Source organism: Pecten maximus, chromosome 8 (genome assembly GCF_902652985.1).
Source record: "Pecten maximus chromosome 8, xPecMax1.1, whole genome shotgun sequence".
In the NCBI taxonomy this organism is placed as follows: domain Eukaryota; kingdom Metazoa; phylum Mollusca; class Bivalvia; order Pectinida; family Pectinidae; genus Pecten; species Pecten maximus.
In genome coordinates this window covers 10,880,381-10,904,605 of record NC_047022.1, presented here as the reverse complement: position 1 = coordinate 10,904,605, position 24,225 = coordinate 10,880,381, and the positions used below count along the sequence as shown (strand labels likewise).

Here is a 24,225-nt window from a genome sequence, read left to right as displayed (position 1 = left end):
TTACAACAGGCCAACCTCGTTTCCATTCGTCTCACTGTTGGTGCTTGCCTGCTGAGTGTCGCCGAGCTGTGTGGGACATCAAAGTATCTAAATTATTTTGCTAAATAGTATCCGGTATCAGTTCGCTCGAAGGCCAGCTATTCTAGTGAACGTACATTATTTATTTTGGATGGCTTTAGCATAAAAATCATCCGCATTTCATCAAAAAATTGTAATTCAAAGTCTTATGTAAAGGTTAACCTGATGCTAATGAAACGTTGACATTTTCTGTGTTTAGAATAATTGGACCGACCTGTAAAAGTCTGAAATCTTCTTAATGAACGAAATATCACAATGTTCATTTAAGAAATTATCGAGAACCTTACCGTGCTTGTTGTCTTAAACAATATGCAATAAGATAAAATTGCACTTTTCTATATAGTATATACTTTACTCTATATACCGGATATGAAATAAATAATTGATTTTTAACTAGCATATGAATTTATTTTTATATACTACTTCAATGTAAATGGAAACTAAGCATGTTGCCATTAGTCGATCTGATCGATATATCATACGTCTATAATTTCAAACAAAAAAAAAACGTCAAGCAATCATCTAATTCAAATGTTGTGAGACCAGTATATATATATACAGACATAATGATCAGAAACTATATGGGGACTAATGTACATAATTGGTATCTTAATTAATGTCTGGTAATATTCTATTCTAGGACACAAATAGTCTTGCTATTAGTATCAAGTAAATCTATATTGGATGTCTCTTTCAAAACATCTTACGATACTAAGTACTAGTATGTATATAAGTAGCGATTAAGTATATATAAATGCCAGGTAATTAATCTTTTAACACTAATATGACTTTTTAAATAGATTAAAAAAAGTTCTGCGATCCGATGATAGGGGGCTTGACTTTAAATGTGTACTATATCTATATTTTTCTTTTGAGATTTTTCTCTTCCTAAAGCTACGGTTTATAACGTTTTATTAATTAAAGACATTTGAGCATCAACTCCCCTGCCCTACTATATGGATGGATAGGATGAATATAAAAATAAGGGAGAGGCGTCAAGTTGTTGAAGAAAGCTGACACATGATTAAATGATTGACAGAACGGTGGATGGGACGGAGGGAGGTGGAAGAACAGGACTAATTTGAAAATTCCCAAGTGCAGTTTGGAGATATTTATTTTGAAGTATATATTTGCATTGATTAAGTGTTTGCCATTTAAATGAAACCTTGCAACTACGTACTTCATGTTCTGTTTAATGAAAGAATCGTAGAGTTTGGACATGTGCTTGTCATCAATGCAATGATATGTATGTTGGTGTTTATCATAGATGTCGTTGAAAACATAAAATACAATCCTTATTACAGCATCTGCATGAATTGTATGAGATGCTTGTAGCAACGAAAGTTGTCTTGGCATATTCTATCTTTAGGTATATATATATGTGAACATATTCATATAGCATTATAATTTTTACCTAAAATAACTGTAAACTAATACCGAACGTGGTCTTCAATATATTATAGAAATTGGGGAAAAAAGTAAATTTATAATGAATTTAACTTTAAACAATGATACACCCTGTTGCTTGGTACACAGAATATCTTGAAGGTTCACGATGTCTTTTGCGAAAGAACGTTTCAATACGTTAAGATCAAACCAATTTAAACAAAACCGTTCTCGAATTATAGTATTAGTTCATGAATCCAGTCGTATACCAATCATTGATATGTATTTATTATGAAGAAAATGAATTTTCAACGATGATTTGTTCCTGCTTTAAAGAGCAACTCGATGTATATCTAATATGCGATTAGTCATTTTTTGTACATAATATTCATATACCATGATTTTTTTTATAAGGATCCTTGTGTTAAATACTTACCCTTAATTACCTCTGTCAAAGTACATTGTCATACGTTTGCATCAATATATACTTTTGCTACTTAATAATTCATTGACATTGACATTACGGACTTTATTTAACATTTTATGGAAATTGTTAATAAAAAAAAGGTATTCTCCCCGTTAGATTATGATTTGGAACTAATTTGGTATTATAGAGAGACTACTCCATCGCATGAATATATTACACGATTTATTTGTAATTTATCTTCTCTCAATTTCACTGTATTCTAGCTAATATATAACACAGTCCACTAAGTTGAGAGGCTTGGTAAGCCTATTTCAGGTCAAACCAATCTCTGTCAATGTCTATTACAATTTATGTTATCAAGCATTTGTAGTTTACTTCTGAACATTGGAAACCATGTCAGGCTGTATATGTTTTTACTAAAAATGCAATATTTGTTCATTTCTTCTTTTTTTTCACTTTTTTTTTATTTATATACAAGTTTGAAATGATCGATTATACTTATGTAATTATCAGTTTGATGAATCTTTAAAATATAATCCCCTTCGGTATATGTATACTTTTGCCAGCGGTGTTTAATGACCTCAGTGCCACATTTATAGAATTCGTTTTCTTGCCCGATCAGAAAGTCATCAACTGCATGCTAGTGTAAGGCTTAGGATGCCTGAAATAGCGGTTTTAGTTTCTGTTATAGAAGGAAATCTGATGGAGCGAGATCAGGGGAATAATTAAGTGTTACAATCCCCTGGTGTCTTGAATGGTCACACACAATTCCTCCAAACCCGACTCCCCCTCCCCCCCCCCCCCCCCCCCCCCCCCCCCCTCTCTCTCTCTCTCTCTCTCTCTCTCTCTCTCTCTCTCTCTATAAGAATAACAGAGGGTAAAACATTATTTGTGAAAACTACTCTTAGAAATTAAAATCGACTTCTTGCCCATGTCACATTAAATTGAATATTCCCTTTGATTGCCGATATGGGCATTGATTTGCTCTAAACTCCATTGCTTGTACTAAAAATTGCTTTTAGAGAAATAGTAAGATTTTTTATGAATATTTGCGAAACCATTTCGATTTCAAAAGAAAGTATGAAACTAGTCATAAAATTCTATAAATCATTACTTTAGTGTACTTTGACAATGATTGTGAGTAGTAGGGTGCACTGGAGCGATTTATAGCGAAAGTGTTAATGTTCATGTTTCGGTGTTCCAAATTTAATCAGTGACTCTAGAACAAAATGGGACATAGAAGCGGACAAAATAAATATAGATTAATGATTAAATGATTGATTCCACTTAAAGGGATGTCATACCCTGTTATTTTGTACACAAAATGTGGTGTTTGTACATGATATATTCCATGGTATTCAATCATTACTTTTGAATTAAACTAGTCAAAACACCAACTTTATTTCATCAATTAAGGCGTTTACCCATCACAACGACAAAATGCAAATTTTATATCTTATTAATTGAACTTTTAACTTAGCGTATATACAGTTAACATGTATAAATGTGTTTAAACTTTTTTCAATGCAAGACAAGGAGGAACCTTATGCTGGCATTATAAGCGGGATTTATAACAGATGTAGGTTCGGTCCGTGGGTGCCTAATCCTTTACACGAACGTAATTAGCAAGTAAGCATTAAATTATAGCATTCGTCATATATATGTCAGATGTTCATAATAAGTATGCATATTTACCGATATTGTTAGTTATATAATGCTGCTATCTTATGAAATTGATTCTGTGATGGGGATGGTAATATTCATGTTTGATATTTTTGATGAACAATGTTGGTATTTTGGTATATTATAATTGTAACTTTGGCAAACCAACTGTTGTCCTTAGCTGTTAGTACATGCTGATGTATTGATTCAACGATCAGTAGTGTGCTTGGCAAATTGTATGCATATTCGGATTATATAATAGTTACCTAAACAAATTATGCGAAACACAACACTTACTGTGAAGTCAGTCCCTCTGTACTGAAAGTATAAAACATTGAATCATCATAAACACAAATACAGCGATATATTTTTTCAAAGGCGAAATAGTTAAGATATGTGTCAGATTTGATTGGTTTTGTTTTGTTTTTATTTCTGACAGAAAATAATTAATGCTAGTATCAGATCAAAACTATTATACGATTATGATTAGCTTACAGTGTCTCTATTGCTTATCATGTCAAGAGTTTAAGAGTCCCCAACACAATAGATCTCGTCAGTACTTACCTGACAATTAGGGCAGGTTATCTGTAAATCAAAAATTATATTGTACTTTAATAAACATTACTGTGATTTCTTTGTATTCTTGCTATAGATGTAGTGTTTTGAGACATTTAACTTGAAATATGTAATATCGGTATAAAGGAAACGATGATGCTATTTTTTTTCATGCAGTATGTTATGTATATGTTGGCAACTGCATATACTTAACATTTTAATCACGTTTAGACCCTTACTGATTAAAGAAACTTGCTTACTCTGTCCTTTGATGACTTACACATTAAAAAAAAAGTTTACTTCAGATGTCCCCGTTAGCATAAACAATTATACTAATCACTAAAAATGACGAATCATGTGAATTTGTATATAGTGAGCTTCAATGTTGCGCATCGGTATGAAACAGTTAACATGTTGAGATGCATATGTATGCACGCAAAAAAATCATCATACTCATCATATCAACAAAAACAACAGAAATAAGCATTCATCAATATGAAATGCGTGGATAATAAGTGATTTGTTATTGTTATTCAAAATGAACATTGTGTTTAATATCCAGATCCTCAGAAAGTTTCATGGGACATATATTTAGATAATTGAATTTTGAAACAACGTTTGATTATCTGGTGATATGTATGTTTGAGGTATTGCTTGTCTTACAAAAGATTACGTATAAATCAAAATTAACTATAATGGCTGTAACATCAATGGAATGTATTTTTAATTACTTCATCTGCACTATAACTGTGTTACACACAAAAACAAAGGTTCAGCGAGGCAGCTAACCGGTCACCATTATTATGATGACCATATATGGAGTGCATCGCATTACTATACTAATGTTATTTTATAAAAGAGGCAGCAATAACACAACAGATTGTAAGCTTCTTTTATTAAGAGATTTTTTTTTATTAATTTGAACTTTTGGCGCTTTTTATTGTTTTCAAAGTAATATGAATGGTTTTACAGAAATAAATCCTTGATGATAAGATGGAAGAACGAACGACTGATCTTCGACAACTTACATTTAGTTATTCTGAATTACTCAGAAACAGGTAATTTAGATATTTTCTTTCGCTGTTACATAAACGTAGACCCGGGCCTCATGATACTTTTACGATTTTGTTTCTATTAAGTTCTATCAATTACATAATGCTCACTTCGGGGATTAAACATGTATTTACATCCGCCTCCATACCCTATTAAGGTTGATAGGAGCATACCTAACCGTCTGATAGTAATTTGGAATCAATTCTGTTAATTACCGAGTAACCTTATAATACAAAACCTGATGTATGTGTTAGTGATGCACAAACAGCGGAACAAATATCCTTGTATGCTCGAGATTATCCTATATCTATTGTAACTGCATATCATCCGAGCATGTAATTATAGCGTACACAATCATACTGGTTATATCCAGGGAAAAGTAAAATACATCTTTTACGGGAAAATCCTTAAAACTTCTGCCATGAACTCAACAACTCATCCGTTGCAATATTATCTTTGATAGTTATTATTGGTCCTAAAAAACAATTAGTGATCGACGTTACAACATCGTGTATTCATTTTCGATAGTGAGACGGGAAATATGTCGAAATTATGTACAGTTTGCATTGACATGCAATTAACAGTTTATCACTACAAAGAAAAAAGTAAAGCAACAGCGAACATTAGAACGCAAATTAAAAGGGTTTTTTAACGATTATCATTTGAAAAATAGATTAAGCTATCAATAGCATTGGAGCGATATGTACACTTGTATGGAATGATAATTTATATTTTAATCATGATAAAAAAAATATGTAATACTGATATGTGACTAAACAATGTTTGTAAATACGAATGAACAATACTTACACATCTACAAGACGGCTTTGGTTTATGGCACGACTTTCAATGAAAACAAAAATATGAATTAAACAATACGTGGATAACTAATTCAAGATGTAAAGAAGGATGTGCTGACACTTTATTCGCTGATAATTCAATTGTAACACCACTGATATGGGTTCTTACATGAGTTGATACATCATTGCCAGGGCGGTAATAATAGTCATGATTAGAATGTAAATCAAAACCTTCACATACTCTTTGATTGAACAACATATTTGTCTCTACAAAAGGAGCAGTATTTCATATCTTTCAGGGTGTAAAACATTATCGAAAACATTACAAAACTGTTGTAACACGTGTATTTGGATTATCAATAGTATATCTGTATCATCTGATAGATCAGATCAGTTTTGCAATACACTAATCACTATGGTATTCTATATAATCAAATTTACATCTGTGATAGATATGTAAAAAAAAATCAGACTACAATACTCACCTGACAATCTGTTAACTGTAAAATAGATAGTTATGTACATGAAAGTTTTGAATAATAAATTGAGTTTTGGTAATTTGATATAAAATTAAACTTCGTTTTATGTACCACATTTTCCAAAAACAATGTTATATTATTATAGGACATTGAGTTTGGTAATTTTACATAAAAAAAATAACTGCATTTGTATATACTACATTTCCCCAAAACAATGCTATATTGTTATAGGATATAAAGACTTATAGTTTATAAATACATTGAGTTTTGGTAACTTGATATGAAAATTAAACTGCGTCTTTATATACTACATTTTGCCCCCCCCCCCCCCCCCCCCCCCCCAAAAAAAAAAAAAAAAAAAACCCAAAAAACAAACAAACATTGTTTTATTATTATTATAGGACATAAAGACTTATAGTTGATTAATATGAATCATTCGTTTCTGAAAAGTTTACCATTACCAAACCTGTTTTACCATCCATTACACTTATTTCAATAGTTATCATATTTTGTTTTCACAACGAATTCTAACTGTCGACTTCATATTGTCTATGAGCAATAGTGTATTTATTTATAAACATGGTGCAAGATATTAAATTACCTCTGATACAGATTTTTATTTTAATTGCCCTACCTCGCATTTCGGGATACTGAAGTAATTTACGTTAGATAGCCTGGGCATAAGAAATATTTGACCGACAGGTGTCAAAGACAAATCAAGAGATGCTGACCATTTCGAAAACCCTATTTCCTTTATTATGTTTCCAAATGTCTGATTGAAATTCAATGATTTGCTTATATTTTGCGCAAGATTTATCGATTCAAAGTTAGTCTGTATGTTGAAATCATGTGCGTCTTAAATCCCCTAATACAAAATACACGCGGTGAAATGTCTTACTTAATATAAATGTATATAAATGATCATGCATTAATGTATAATTACATTGCTAAGCAAGTCAGGCATATAGATTTAATTAATTAGGATGATTTTATCAAACACCGCAAGAAATTTGTAATTCTGTCTTCAGTAAAATCTATATTATCGACGTTTGTTTGTCAACGTAGTTTTTTGTACCGGAAACATTACTCGTCTAGGCTCCGTTGAAATTTGTTTAACATTTTATGAAATATTATTGAAATTACAAGCTAACCGGTAATACGTATTTATATATGAAAGTATTTAAGATGTTGCCATATCCATCCACTTAAAGAATAAATATAAAAAGATAATATTGTGTGACCAGTAGCTTTAGATTCTAATACATTTTCATCTAGGGAAAGCGTGGTCTTTCGTTGATATGTGCAGTATTTTTCAATCTATATTTACATTATCTTTAATATGTCTGCAAGATGGTATAGGATTGCAGTAATCAAGACGAATCTGCCGTGGATAATATAAACATTTATTATGAAGTGTTTACGAAAGGATACGATCGTAACGTGGACCTGTGGTCAGGGTCAGCTGATCATGAGGAAAATCTGATCAGACCTGCATACCAGTCAATTTTAAACAAAGATGCACTGTACATGAGAAGTACAAATATTCTTAAAAATAATATCCCGCGGATAAGCAATTAGATCGACTATGATTGAGAAGATGAATTATGTATACGACCATATCTTTAACAAACTGTAAAACGAAAGTAGGTCTATATCAACTAGGTAAAACAAATATTGCTATTTTCTCAATAACTGTTCGTTTTACTTGATACGATAGCTATGAACAAAATCAGTGTTACCTTCCGTTGTATCTAAGCACATTAGTGTCTCAAAAAATGCGAAAAAAATCCGGCGTAATGTTCAATCATCTTCTGTTTTTATTATCGTCATGCATATTTTCCGGGTCACGTTCTAATAGCAATTTATTGGGAAATCTAAATTACCACTTAAAATGAACCGAAGTGAAAGAAATCAAAAATGTAAAAATAAAAATATTGTGATCAGTATTTAGTGGAACATTAAAATTTCATCGTAAACGATTGCTACGATTCGCTAACCTAAAGCATAAGTAATTGAAATCAAATTAATTTAAAATTCACATTTCGTTTCTATTATAATCTTAAATTTTTTATCACAAGATCGTTTAGAAGCTTTGCAATACTGACACTTTCAAACGCACAGATGCTTTGATTTGAGCAAAGATGGCGACCTGAAGCTGTGTGGCGGTTTGGATTGGAATTAAATTGCGTATATTTCGGCATACAGTAAACATCATACAATGTTTCCGTATGGTCAGATCATCTAATTTTGTCAATATGTATCCAGAACAGTTGTTGTTTAGTCGCTACGGTCATTAACATAAAAATTCGGATTATTATATATAGAGGATCTGTCATGAGTTTCCCTTCATATTAGATTTATGATACGAGTTTTGAATTTTTTATTTTTGCGAGCCTCTGGCGAGCAAAAATAAAAAATTCTAAACGAGTATCATAAATCTAATATAAAGGGAAACGAATGACAGAATCTTTTTATCATATGACGTTTTCTTTCATCGTTCCCCATCAAAAACTGATTTTTTCTTTTGCCTTGAATCGTCACATCTCAACCAAATCACCCGAACCTTCGAAGTAGGTCAATTATACCGACGAGAGAAGAAATAGTTCTAACACAACTGACTCTTGAAAAGGATTCATTTTATTAAATACACGTCTCAAAACAAAATTTCAGCATTTTTTCATTTAATCTATAATAGATAAATTGTCCTTGGTGTTTGAAACAATGAGGAAAATATTTTAGTTTGAAAGTTCATGAGCGACTGTTTTTGATGTGACGAAGCCGTGACGTCACTTGGCGCGATAATGGAGGCTTCGTTGTACAAATGTCTATTCGCTGTCGCTGTCGTACAGAACCATTGTACGGCGCCTTTTCACTGCTTTGTGTTTATCCTCGTCCTCGCGGGAGTTTTTGGAGATGTGAAATGTTCCACCGTGAATATTCCCACTGAACATTGTGTTCAGACTGCCGTGAAAAGCGACTTTGGATGCCGATTTGTTGGCAGTGTTGTTTGTTTTGACATTACACGTGTTTGTCGACGACAGTGTCAGCATGTTATTCTGAGTAACCGTTGAAGGCAAGTTGTAACAAACTACATTGCCGTTTTTCATGAGGATTTTATTAAATAATGTTATCATTTGTTTATTTGAAAAGAATCTAGACTAGATATGTCTCATCGGACAACGCAACCGCAATTTTCTATCGGAGTTGAAATATGTTACTAGGGGTCATAAAATAGATGTTTGCCAGGCCTAACTTGGATTTTATCTTTGATTGTACAATATGTTATGTTAATAGACCAATTTGTCGTTCAGTTGATTTTGTTTCAAAGTTTACAAGCACTAGTCGCCATTTTTACGAGTCGTAGTAAAAAGAAGTAGGTCGTTCCCACGCGTATGAATACAGTTCGCACGGAACCAGCCAATCAGCGTAGCGAAAGGTGTTATTACACTAGTGTCATAAAGAAAATTTATGTGATGGGTTTATGACACCGTATATAACGGTAGTCATATGATAAAAATACTTATTTAATTATACTGTTACAATATACACAGTTTCTGACATACTCCTTTGGTGTGAGTTTTATGGATCTAATTAAACAGCTTACCTGCTGCATGGCACTTCTGCTTCTGTAATCATGATTAGATTATGATTAGAACATCAATGCGACAAATCGAATTATTCTGTTAGAAGGAAACACATGCATTTGTATCACCTTTCATTTGAATATCATATTAAACGTGAAACTATCTACAAGTCGGATTTTTTACGATAAATATTTCAAAATAACATCTATAATATTGATGTCAATCTTAAAACTCATTGGTAGAAAGTAAGATGATATGTCAATACTAATAAATCCTTTATACATTTTGAATTTTCAATACATAGTTCATGCTTAGGATTCTGCAAAATTAGTCAGAAATGAATTTTAGCAAAGGGGCGTAAATTCTACTCGTGTATGCACAACAAGCAAAGATATTCAGTAACCAATGGATGAAAATAATGATTAATTGTGTCACAAAGGTGTTTTCGTTGAAATATAGTTCAAATTCAGGCTAAATAAATAAAATTAAGATTTACTCATTTTATTAGGAAACATGATATACACATGCATGCATGTACATATGTGATAGCATGCATGTACATATGTGAAAGCATGCATGCACATATGTGAAACATACATGTACATATGTGAAAGCATGCAGGTACATATGTGAAAGCATGCATGTACATATGTGAAAGCATGCATGTACATATGGAAAGCAAAACTGTATAAATCATGTATTTTTTTCAAATACCATTTTGAAAAGAGAAGTTAATAGCAACGCTGAATAAACATAATTAATCAAATTTCCATGTGTTAGTTTTGTACGATGATCTGTCAAAGGTTTGACATTATATAAATCTATGATTTAAAGTGACTTTTGCTGTTTTGTTATCATTTGCGGGACAAAGTTAAACACTTGCTTCCAAAACATCCTTCAATGGGATAAAAATACTTAAACATGACTGATATAATAAGAGTACTAATTCTGTTTTTGTTTAACACAGAAAATAAAGCTAAAATATAACACTGGCCAGATACGGAAAGATTAAGCTGAAGCTGCCTTACAAATTATATACACTATTAACTGATTAGTGTATTTTCGGTGGGCAAGATTCAGTAGAAGCTGACAAGAGGAGCAGTATCGACTGTGTCTGGAACAATGGCAACGTAAAAACGCGATGATAGCGTCCTTGTAGTTTTCTTCATTGTGACATTTTGATTGCTCACGTTTTTTTTTTTGTTTTTTTAGTTTTCTTCGTTACATTATCTTGTGTTGGATTATCGGCGTCGCCGAAAGCAAAGTCATTATTTATCTCATTTGTAAAATGTTAACCGGGATTCGACTTTTAATAACATACGAGCAATTCAGACTAGTTGAATATTCTCGGGTCCATTGAAATTGACATTGATGCGTACATTTTGTAGATTACGGCAATAACACTATTTCTAGCTATTAGGGACATTTGTGGCACATCTTTGTTGTAACCAGTGAAAGGTATCACTGTTAAATTCGATTACATGCACAATGGGTAATCCCAATCATCGCCCAAGCTTATTTCGTATTTGTGATACGAATGATTTATTTTGAGCAAGACATCTCATAACGATTCAAATCCTTGCTTTAACTGTTTGTGTACCGAGTTCCCGTTTTCCTGGTTTATATATAAAATGAAGTATAACAAAAAAAAAATGAATTATTCATTAATATGATAGATTTTCTTTTTGTATTTTACACATCAGGGAATGGAATGCAATCTAAGTTCATTTTATAATAATGAAACGCATCTAATCAAGTGAATATTATTGTATATGCGTTGACGAATATTCGGGTGTTGTCACTAGCAGATATAATCACATCTAAATTTGGAAAAAAATACTTACTGTTCTAATTTTGCTCTCAAATCATCAATAGAGTCCTGCATTTCTTTCTTTTCGTGTGCATCAGCTGTTTTCCTGTTTACAAAAAAATAATTAGACACTTTACAACGACATTTTATTAGAAGCAATGCCATATACTATGTATGACAATAGAGGGAATTAAAACGTTGATAGTGACTCAAAAGAGGGGAAATATACAAATTTAAGATACGATAATGACATATGAGAAAAGTCATTTATAAGATTTTGCTAATTATCTGGGTTAGCGCAGCAAAGGATAGCATCAAATTTACAATACAAAATGATTCTGTGGAATATTAGTTTTATAGTTAATGCTATTAATGTTAATGCTATGTTAGTAAACGTGAATTGTCCAATCCCATTATAGCAAATAAAAACAAGAACCATATGTAAGTAATCTATATTTTTACATTGTTTAACCTAACATATATTAAGTATCAGTATTACCAATGTAATTAGTTTCTTTGTCTTTAACACTTAAAACTTTAAGACTTAAATGTCTTATTTTATTGATCTCCACAAAAGTAGATAATAAATTACTGAACAATTTTTTTGGAGTTAACAAAGCCTTGGGTAATAATGGAGTTCCCATAAGATAGGAGCTTGCACTTCGCTACTGCCACTTCTAATCTCTCCAGGGAGAAGAGGTATGGTACAAATTACCTCTGCACCGGCTAATATATATAGAACAAGCAATAAGAAGGCTAAACTGTTTCGGGGTTTTTAAATATAAACGCCCTCTGACCATGCTATGTCACATTGATGATATCATCAAAATAAGATACGTTTCTCAGTAGACATATAAGTCTATGCTATATTCACAGCCGGTCAAGCACGTTTTATCAAAATTCCCTAGAAAGGACATTAAGATATTTAGGAATAAGTACCTGATATTAGCATACATTCTTAGAAATAACCTTGTTACATGTAAATTATGTTTTTCACACAGTTTTGGATGTCAAATAATTTGAAATAAAAGAAAATATTGATGAATGCACTTTTGTCGTTATTAAAACAAAAATCACAAAGATCACAAAGGAAGAAATCACTTTGTAATTCAAATTTGACATTCATGAAATGCCGTACTTCAAAATAAAAGTTATGGTCATGCATTTAGTGTGAAGTTGTATGTACATATGAAGGACTTCACAGTGACGTTTGAAAATTTGTCCATTTTCAATAAATACATCTATGATAAAATAAAATATAGGTCCCCGAAAATATCTGAATATTAATACTCTGGTCCTTAAAATTATATTTTTTTACTTTTACGTGTATGGCAAGACAGGTCATTGGTCGTCTGGTTCAACTGAGACTGTGTAACAATGATACCATCTGTTGCAGGAATCACAACAAACACTACGATTATTTAATATCAGTACATATTTCCTTCTTGGATGATACTCTGACATACTGGACTGAAAAAAAAAATTGAACTTGATCACACACTTTTTTATCATTAGGTTCAATTTCCTTGGGTCAGGAATCAGATTATCTTTTTCTGATGCTTTATTACAGCACGAGAGTCAGGATACCATGTATCCTTTAAAGAATAACACTAAACTCGATAACAGTATTATTATTATTATTATTTATTTATTTTGTTTGATCTGCATCGTCAAATATTCTCAACTCATTTTCTGCTATAGCCAATTGGCCTTGGGCCTTGGGATGATATGCACTGTTCTTCTTCAGTGTAATATCTGAAAAATCAAAGTATTTAGGAAGAGTGAACACAATGTTTTTCACAAGTTTCACATTTTGTGATCAAAGGACATTTCAATTTTAAAAAGTCATACCTCAACATCGGCAAGATACAAATAAATTTAGGAATGCAGAACAAAATGGATAGTCTTGACACATAATAAAGCTACATTACTTAAAGCTATGATGTGATATTTAAGAGGATATGACGTCGCAAAGTCTTTTTTGGCTAAATGTTCAGTTTTTTGTCCGTGTTAAATGGGTTGAGGTTTAGAATAAGTAGGACAACGGTCACCATAAAGTGTTGTGTTTTAGTAAAGAGTACATTTTTAAGTTGAACAGTAGTGTGAAGTACCAGCAGAAAATTTCTGCCACAGGCAACACATATGAAACACAAAAGCTCTTTCCCTATTAATGATAACAAAACACAAATTCATATCAACTTGAATATTGCAATATGTCTTAAACAATATTTAATCACGCGTGGAAACTTATGTTGTCTTTTCAGCAGCCATGTTTCTTTTTTAAATTTGATATTAAATTTGATAATGGATAAACATGTTAAATAAAAAGCTGCTGATTTTAAAGATAAATGGATGGCTTTTTCGAGGTTTCATGTACAGTTGTAATTGATAAATATTCAAGTCACTTAACACAAAATAAAGACAGTTTCTTGTGAATTAACTAATAAATTATTTACAGTATATATTGAAAATATTAATAAGGATTGGGTAACCAGACCTAGTCTTCTCAAAATTATTGTGTAATATTCCAAATTACAAAATGGGACATAATTTTGATTCAATTGACATATACTGTTAAAAGTCCACACGTTATGCCAAAACAAATTACAAATAAAAAATCTGCCATGTTTATTGTTACCTGCTTAAAACTTTTTAGTGGCCTTGATGTTTGCAGCAATGTGTTCATGCCGTATGTCTACATGTCAAATGAAGATTTCGGAGATGGTGCAGCGTTTTCTTTTCACATATCCAAACCTGAAAGGGGAAATTTATATGAGGATATGTGGTGTGAAACCTATAATTAAGGAACATGATCAATCGTTTTGGTTTTAAAAACGATGATAATTGATATGAACACACTTGCTTTACACTTTAAAGTTTCACTTACCTGTAACCAATGCATCGAATAATGTGATAACGCCGATTAAGTCCATACATGCGATGTAAGGTCAAGGTTCAGTCGTAAACATTATACTGGTCTAACGGTAAGAAACATTAACATACATGCTTTTACAATTTGAAGATCTGTGATGTATTATTATCATTTTTTTTAAATATACCTATAGCATTAGGTTAATGTGTACGATGTACTGTTTGGAAGATTTATGTACCTGAATGTGTGTTATGTAGTTAACTGCATGGCTTTAACAAACAATTGCTACACTATCTTCTTCCCCATGCCTAGTATATTCCAGCTTCATGGAGCAGATATACATGATGTAATCCCCATCTTATTTGCAACTTCGACTCTGCATAGGAGTTCAACTATATTATCACATGTCTGACCAAGCCTTAAATAGATTTTAATAGATCGATGTTATAGAATTCATTCAGTCATGAAGATGTTGTTAAGCCAGCTCTCATGATTTTACGCGTAAGTGTACGATGTTAATAGGTACAATGCTTCCGATTTGATAGGTATAGGGCAGTGATAATCAGTTTCAAAATTACACGAGGACAATTCAGATGTCTTAATGTAAAATTATCAAATGTGGAAAACAATGACCACAAATATACAATGTATATAGTTATTTTGTCTGCTTACCTGGTGAAAGAGAATATATAAACACATCAAATGCATTCATTTTCTCACGTGAACTCACCTCATCAAAAAATTAAATTCAAATTACATTGACATAGTGTACATGTAAATGTACTAGTCATCTCATTGTATATTTTCAAAACCATAAAGTAACACAATGTATGTGCCCTTAAACATAGGAGGATCGTTTATACTGATTATATGTAGTGCATATGTTTCACCATTGCATGTAAACTGGATATGACTGAATTTTTTTGTTTGCTTGCTGTTTCGTTTATTTTTGTTTTTTTTTTCTTTTCTTTTTGCTTCTGTTTTTGTTATCAAATGTTGTTCATCAAATAAAACAAACTGAAATGTATACTTACCCCAACAGTACATGAACAATATGTGCTCTTCATATCCTCGGTGGAATGTTAAACACGGCCATACACTATGGTCTGTGCAACTGCGATGGTGCCCATTGTGCACGCATAAGATAGACGTCATCAGTCTCCAGGTGGTAAAACACCTCCTTCAGCCATAATTATGAAAACAATTGATCCGCCTTTCCAGTTTTCCAGTTTAACAAAACACAGCAGGGGACACCTGGGACAAGGCTGACTTCTCATCTTTCCATGCATCGATTATTTGGAAGAGATCGCTGATTTCGCCTGTCTGAAGTGATTTTGCATACTCAAGCTAACTCTGCGTTTGTACCTCTATCGCAGATGGTAGTTTCCATATACACCATTTCTGAGTAGCATAACGCAACGCAATTAATTTGTCTTTGCAGCCTTTGGTCTCCAAACCTCTTTGCCTCAGCAAAAACTTGAACGCTTCAACTTTCCACGGCGATATTTCACTTAACGAAATACTTTGATCACCAGTATTGTGAGATGATATTATGTCCATAATTTCCATAAACAAATGTTTCCAGTTAATAAACTCTTATAAATGTTGTTAACAGACACGGGCCGCAACGTGCTTTACAGGTCACTACGGAAGTTTTAACGTAATGGTCGCTTATTTGACTGCTCAACGTAATAGGTTTATTGCTCTTTAGATATTTACTATTCAAGTGATGCCCCCTTAAAGCTATTGCACCATAATAATCGTGACAATTATAATGTTTAATACCCTTTGGAACCGTAAACAAATTACTTATTGATTTTTTTTTTCAAATTATGTAGAATAAGGGAATAGTTGAAATTTGACATTGATACGAATATGAGGCAGGCTTCGATGGTCGTGAAAGTAATAATGGATTCGTGATTTGTCAAAATGTTTACGTTTAAGTAGAATTAATAAAGTATTTTCAGTACTGTACACGTATTTCAATAGAAATAGCAAACTTGAATTTCATCACCAATACTTATTGCAAACTTACTTAGTAATCTTGACTTCTTGATTATAATGTGCCACATTATCCTATTATTATATGATGTTTTTAATCATGTGGTTATCAATGCAATTAAGTGTATTTTTATCTGCTGCCAATGGATTTAAACATGCGAATGTGGATTAATGTTGCATTTATAATTAAACAGCAACAAAAAAATATCATAAATAAGTAATTCAGTTCTGTTTGTATTTTGAACAGATTTTAATGTTAGCTGTCCTACGTCCTTTTCGGGATGTTTTCTTCAGTCTTCGTGTTCTTGCGAGCTCACGTGACTGGCACGAAAAACTACTTTAGCACGTGGTCGGTTAAGATATGTGATAAACCTGTTCATCGAACCGAGAAAAGTGCTGTACATGTTTTCTATATATTCACTTAGAGTTACATAACGGTATTATACACTGGCATTAATCGGCAAAGGGACGATTAATTGACTACATTTTCGTACGAATGTACACCACATTTTGTTGTTGTCGTACACATATCTCCACGGTCTTATCTGCTTCATAAGTATTTTTTAGGAGAGGGGGGGGGGGGGGGGGGGGGGGGTAATCGGGTGCTCTATGATGATTTATAAGGCAAGTGTTTATGTCCATGCTTCCATATTAGAACTATTAAGTGTTTTAAGTATCAAAATTCGGCATATAGAAACGAAAAAACGTTGATAGGTGAATGCAATTGATCGTTATTAATTCAATTATTAATTTATAAATGATTTCCACGAATGCACTGACAAAGTAAAAGTCGAAGTCTTATGCGCAAGATGCTGTTTTTTCTTATAAAATACATTCACATCTCGGACTGATTGAAATTGTTTTACCATACCTGATCAATTGCAATATAAGAAAAGTAACCTTTAAAAAAAAAAAAAAAAAACACCGAATGAAGTTCGTGTCAGCTTGGATCTGTAAGCCATCTGACGTCAACGGAATGTACAAGTTGTAACAATGTACAACAATGTCTATTTTACATGAATCACTAATGAGCAACAAGACGGGACGCAACATTAGCCCACATGCATGGGAATCCATTTATTTATTTATTGAGCTCATCGTGCTTCATCCGCTCTTTCCGTCGTATTCAAATCATTCATTTCAACATATCCGTTGTTTATCAGATTAATCCATAACATCCGATGGATTGCTATTAAATGAAGAACTTGATCAAATAGTGATTGAACTTTTCATAGTGATAATTTTTAACAATCATTTTATCACTGTAGACAGGGTTTTGTTGAGAAAAAAAACTTACACTTTTCTTGCATTCTGTAATTCGTCTCGCAACTTCCTGATATGGGCTTGATAATCTTTACCCCTGCAATATATGAAGTGAAATTAGTCAATACTTGATTTTAACCTAACATCATTTCGGTATTTTTTAAAATATTTCAATATAAACTCTAGTTTGAATTTTTTGTTGCAAAATATCAAAATCCATACGTTTTTTCCATGTCTTTGATGGAATTCTCTAGGCGTTTGATCTTTTCGGTATCTGTTTCTGCCCTGTAAATAGAACAAATTTTGACACATTAACTGTGGAATTTTGTAGCTAAACTGTTGAGTACATAACACGATTATGCTAGATGACGGTTATAACAAATTTTATATTCGATGACAATCAAATAAATAAATGATTTAATAACAAACTTATTTTTTATTTCAAAAAGGAAGATTGTGCTAATATATAGGTACGTTTCTTTTTCTTCAATCTACCACCATCCGCCTTAACGCATGTTAAAAGTATAAGGATTGATTACCTCACCGGTTGTTCATTTCCAATCACAATTATCCCTAAAAGGGTTGCGACGTTATTCAGGGGAGTCTCGCTGCGTTTGAAAGATATCTCTTTGATATTGTCAGGATACGGTAAATCTTGGTACTTCTTGCATAGTGCTGTTTTTGCTCCATTGACAATATCTGCCTTACAATCAGCAGAAAGGGAATTGTCAAGCGCAGTGATATCAGCCTCGATTTCGGTGATCTTATCCAAGAGCCTTCTTTGATATTGCTCCATCATCTGTCGATTGGATGCTCCGATTTGACTACATTTTGCTTTAAGTTCGGTTACTAATGTGTTTGTTCGATCAATAATTTGTTTCCCCCTTGCGTCGATTTCTTCGAGGATAGTTGACGTAGCAGGATCCAATGTTTCTAGCTCGTCTGCTACTTTGTCTACCATTTCTTTCAATGGAGCAAGTATTTGTTCTCTAGTATCTGTTTTAAAGTCAGTGATTTTTTTCTTAAAGGTATCCAAGTGATTCTTCAGTAAAGTTATTTCATGTTTATTGTGATCCCCATCCCCTACAATGCATTCGGGACAAGCTAGTGCTTCCTCGCATTCGTTTTCGAGACATACAAAAATAGCTTCACTTTTAGGATGCCTTGGGCAAGGAGGATCTATCGCACAACGTACATGTGCCTGGGCCATTTTGTATGCGTCAGACCGAAATAAGATGCTGTAAATTAAAATATGTAATATTATTAAATAATTCCATTAAAACAATAACAATAACAATAACAAAATGTATATTGGTATATATGTCCATGTTAAATAGATAAATACACGTATACTCATATCTCAGATACATTGTCTTCGAATATTCAAACCATAATTATATAGTATATACATATAATTCCTTTAGATAATTGAACGTTTGATACGTCCATAAGGCGTTTCGGAACTTTTGTAGGAACGACAAAAATGGAAGAGGTGACCAGATAACATTCTCTTTCTGGCTTCAATGTAGACTTTATTAACGGATTTGAACACCTCATTTGCTTGAATTATATTTAAATTACTCTCGGTGTGTTTATTGCAATATTGCAGCATGAACTTATGATTTGTTTTTGTTGCACAATCCTATTTCAATTCAACGTAATCAGTTGAATTAGAGATATAATGCAAGCAGATCAGATAAAGGCAAAAACTATTTTTATCCCCGTTCATTTCCAGCTCAAATAATCACACATGTCTTAATTTTTATGTATTGATGAAGATATAGGCTTAGATATAATATGTTTGGAATTTTCAAATTTCTGGTAACTAACAGCTGAAGAAGTGACATGGTCGTCAGTGTAAAGATTAAGTTTGTGTTGCTTTTTTTTCTATTATCTCTCTTGAGTTGCAGTAATAAACGTATTTTATATGATCCCATACAGAATAGCAAAATCGATAGTTCCTTTTCATCGTTGAGTGATCTAATTGTAAGTTCTTTCCTTTCTTTTTTATTATTCAGTGTGTTTTTGCCTTTGAGTTTTCTGGCCTCTATATCTTGGTCGTTTTCCATTCAGAAATAATTGCAAACTATTCTAATAGAGGCAGTGGTTGTTGAAGCTTGGTGTTAATTGAGAGGGGTGGATGTTGTTGTGGGGTTGGGATGAAGGGTGGGGTTGGTCGTTGCTTCACCTCTTTGCATAAGTTTTACTCCAATTCTGCAAGCAACAGCTTCTATAGTGTGTATGGTTTTCAATATTTACAATCGAAAAAGATTATCTGAAATAAATGACTTGCTAAAACAATCGGGTTTTTTTTTTTGGTTTTTTTTGTTAGGGAGAGTCAACACCCTGATCTTCAGGCTATGTCTTATCTGTTTATATATCTAAGCAGAACAATATCTATACTTGGTTAAAACTAAAATAATAATCTTTCTAGAGTCAAAATTCGTCAAGATATTTAGATTTAAATCTAAAAATATGCTTCAATTCTTATGTATTTGTTTTCATAGGAATCTACAGCTACAGTACCAATAGAAGACTTGACCTACCAGCCTAAGACTTGCAGTCAGCCACTTTTTATTTGGACATTATACACTAGTGTACTATCCAATCCCAGAAAAGGTAAGATTCTATAGGGACCACAGAACAAAATCAAAAACAGAGTGTGGGTTTTCCCCGTTTGGACAGAAGATTTGATAGGAAGGTGAATGCATCCTGGACTACCGAGTGGATATTGAGGTGACAGAAGTTTCTAAAGTTGTAGTGGCTAGTGAACAAGTCTTAAAAACTCCATTTCAGCAGGACAGTGGTAAATGTTAACATTATCGTCTATGGGAAATCATTTTGTTCCGTGGTTCCTATACCGCTCCGCCACATCGGCCTTCTTAAAAAAAACGTTTCAATGGTGAAATAATTTTGGCCCGATACCCTAAAACTATCATAGTGGAAGTCGTACAAAATAGTTAACATAAATACCTGCATCACAATGTATTTACAATTTGCACCAATGCATGTAAATAAATTGAGATCCATGTATTAAAATAACGGTATAATACATGTATTACATTTATGTTGGCCATTCAATCAACAAGTAGATTGTTTAGCTAAAAATGCACGCATATATTTTTGGCATATCGAAAGTATCTTTCTTGGTAAATATTTGTAATTATCCTTTTTTTAAAGACAAAAAATGGCGATACATTATCCATGTGCATGACCCCAATTTCTCCTTGATATGTCCGTGGGTTCCATTTTCATTATATTTATTTCACCTAGATTTAGACGATGGACGCTGATTATCTACCGACCGAATTTACTTTTTTCCTTGTAAATTTACTGGACGCACTCGCCTGATTTGCATATTTGTTTTTTATTTCATTATATTTGACCCTCTTTAATTGTTTAACTATTATGTCGATATTCTTTCTTTGTTTAAAATTGAAAGTGAAAATAATGCATATAAATAACGCTATCATCATATTTACATTTTTTTCTAATCTTAAGATAAAAAATTCATATGCGGTTCTTCAATGTCATTTAATATGATCTGATAATTACCAATTCATAGCAAGAATATGATCAATATCAATGACCACATGCAAAATATAATCTTCATCGTTACTTTATATTCGAACGTAGCTCGGGAAAGGAGATTTAAATTTCTAATTACATAAGAGTCCTCTCCCCTTCCGCACACAGAATATGGTTGTAGTGTGTTCGGCATACATGTGTGGTGATGGATACTTTATATTGAAACATGTGAATATCCATTCAAATTGATATAAGTATACCTATGCGTACAAGAGTTGTTTTTGCTGCTCATTTATTAATGAAATGGCTTAAGAATAAATCTAGTAGACCACAATAAAAACAGTCATGTTGGTAAACTTGATTTATCTACACCTTTCGTATCCTGTGCGATTGATTTGTTATATAATGTTATACCATTGTAATATGTTATATCTGTCTTAACGTTTGAATTTATCTATAGACTCGGTACTCAGTTCTTATCATTACACACAAAGAACCATTACTTTTTTCAACTTGAGGTAAACTGTTAATTTTTTGATGACGCAATTGTATTGCATTATCATTTAAAGGTTCATTAAACACCACTGCAGGTTAAAATGTCCAATGTGCAAAGGGAATGGATGGTTGAATCACATGCCAAAACTGTGTTTTAGTTTTATCTGTTATAGATATATGTATCATTCTGTTTTTGAATCACCTCTGCATCCATTAGAACAATCCCAATAAATATTGTAGTTTTTTCATTTTTTTTTTCTTCAAAACTATCTAAAATTCAACAAAAACAAATTAGGATTGAGATTGATCGGTGGTAAAATGACTCTTCTTTATTGCGTATTATTGCAATTATATATCAAAGACAACGGTGTACGTGTATATCAAATCAGTGTCTTACTGGGCCCTCTCCCTCATTGTATAATTTAATCGTGTGCGTATATTAAGGCACTCACCCATGATTATAGTAAAGGGCTTTGTTGCGGCGATAGCAATTATTGCGCAAGTAAAACTATGTATATCAACAAGGAATCATTGTCACCATTAACACATAGCTAAGGAGACGCACTCGTGTACGACACTAAAGTAATAACACCAAAGGCATGCCTTCCCCGCAGGGCGATGTAAATGCATATCAGATTACAGATGAGAAAAACATGGTCTTTGTACACTGGTACAGATATAAAATTACGGTCACACATACGCTTTGTTTGTGCTTTTGTAAGATTTAAACTATTCGTTCTAAAGGATGTCACTGGAATTGAACCGAAATATTTCGAAGCTGTCTCTCTCATTATAAAGACATATATTTGTTCTTAGTATTTAAATATAGTACAGACTAATTACAAATAAAATCCCAAGAAACAACGTATACATTTCATCTCGCTAAAATAGCATTTTCTCTGTTTATCATGGAAGCATCATATCATCAGATCTATTTATACAAATTGTATGTTATGATTTTTTCTTTCGATTTGCTAATATGGTAAAGGCTTCCTTACACAAATAACCTTATGATATGTATCCAGCATCGTGTAAAGTACTTTTAAGTTGTGAATACTTCTTTTTACGGTCATATCACTATATATTTCTATTGCATCTAAAAAAATTATCAAGAAGTCGCCACTTTCCAGAGTGTTTTTTGAACATTTTCACCCGAAATCTTAGCCAAAGAATATATATGACACGCAGTTCACAATACAATGTAAACAAGTGGAACACATATGCCTATATTTTGTTAAGATATAACAAGTGCAAGTACATTTCTTTGCGTTGATAAGGGAACCAATGAGTGTGCTTTTTCAACACGAAACGAAGTGTATTATGAAGGACAGTTTTGAACTGGTCACAAATCTTGATTGTCCTAAATAACGTAATGTTTTAACAATACGATGTTTTCGAGCATTATCATTCAAATGTTGTTGTTCAACTCTCAGGTAAAGCTAAAAAGGAAATATTGATCAATGTTTACTCTTAACTTTACATTTTGTTTTAAGTTTGAAGTCAGCCCCAATAATCTCAATTTGTAAGATCTTGCTTTATACGAGCCTAAGACAGTTTTTTTGTGATTTAGCGGAACATTTGTGGCATTATACTCGTTATCTTTATTGCGTGTTTGGTTATAGGAAACCAATTTAAATACATTTTAGAGATTATAAAGGCTTATTTTTATACCAAAGTTGATATTGGAACGTCGTCCTATCTATCCTTTGCACCGTTTCCCTTTTTTAGAAATAATACCCTATTGATCGAAATCGAAGCATCGCCGTATATTTCATATGGATACATCAAAGATAAAGGGTCATGGTGTTAGCTCCTCGGTTATGAATGACTTTATATTAATTTGTTTATTATCTTTATTGATTTATATTTTGGTAATATAATTTTAACATGAATTGTTGACAGATAAGTGACGTTTGCTGTCACATCCTCTGTCTTCTGTTTATAGTAATGTATACGTTAACTCTTGAACTTACGAAGTTTCGCTAATGGATGCGTGTTATCTACCTTCTACATATAGTATAAACATCAGGAAATTTGATGTGGAAAAATAATTAACTGCCCCGAAAAAAAGTATAATGTCCCGTTTCCACCAACAAGTGGCGTTGACTCTTTTGCTAGATACGTAAGAAAACGATCCCAATTTCGTGTGTATGTATTTTGCTTTTGTTTATCGAGTACATAACGTATGTACACACCTTGTGACTTAACCGGAGGTGTTGTTATATAAAAGCT

The 24,225-nt window shown here is 32.4% G+C and overlaps 1 protein-coding gene across 1 annotated transcript; it reads right to left on the bottom strand.

Moving 5' to 3' along the window:
* Nucleotides 1-19,203, bottom strand: LOC117332112 (myosin heavy chain, clone 203-like). The gene is made up of 10 exons (XM_033890995.1): nt 18,510-19,203; nt 18,193-18,255; nt 18,005-18,067; nt 11,869-11,940; nt 10,045-10,066; nt 6,447-6,461; nt 5,972-6,004; nt 4,118-4,138; nt 3,851-3,871; nt 1-66 (listed from the first exon to the last, which is right to left on the bottom strand). Exons 1-10 carry the CDS (start codon nt 19,178-19,180, stop codon nt 1-3), a joined length of 1,047 nt encoding a protein of 348 aa, XP_033746886.1. The 5' UTR covers nt 19,181-19,203.
* Nucleotides 19,204-24,225: the final 5,022 nt, after the last annotated feature.

Bases quoted from the DNA above. Each gene is read 5' to 3' on its own strand.
- LOC117332112 (XM_033890995.1), bottom strand. From the start codon at position 19,180: ATGGCCCAGGCACATGTACGTTGTGCGATAGATCCTCCTTGCCCAAGG. The intron at 11,941-18,004 runs GTAAGTTTTTTT...TTTTGTAAACAG, and splicing joins TTACAGAATGCAAGAAAAGT to GAAAACAGCTGATGCACACG. The intron at 4,139-5,971 runs GTAAGTATTGTT...TTTGATTTACAG, and splicing joins CAAAGCCGTCTTGTAGATGT to ATAACCTGCCCTAATTGTCA.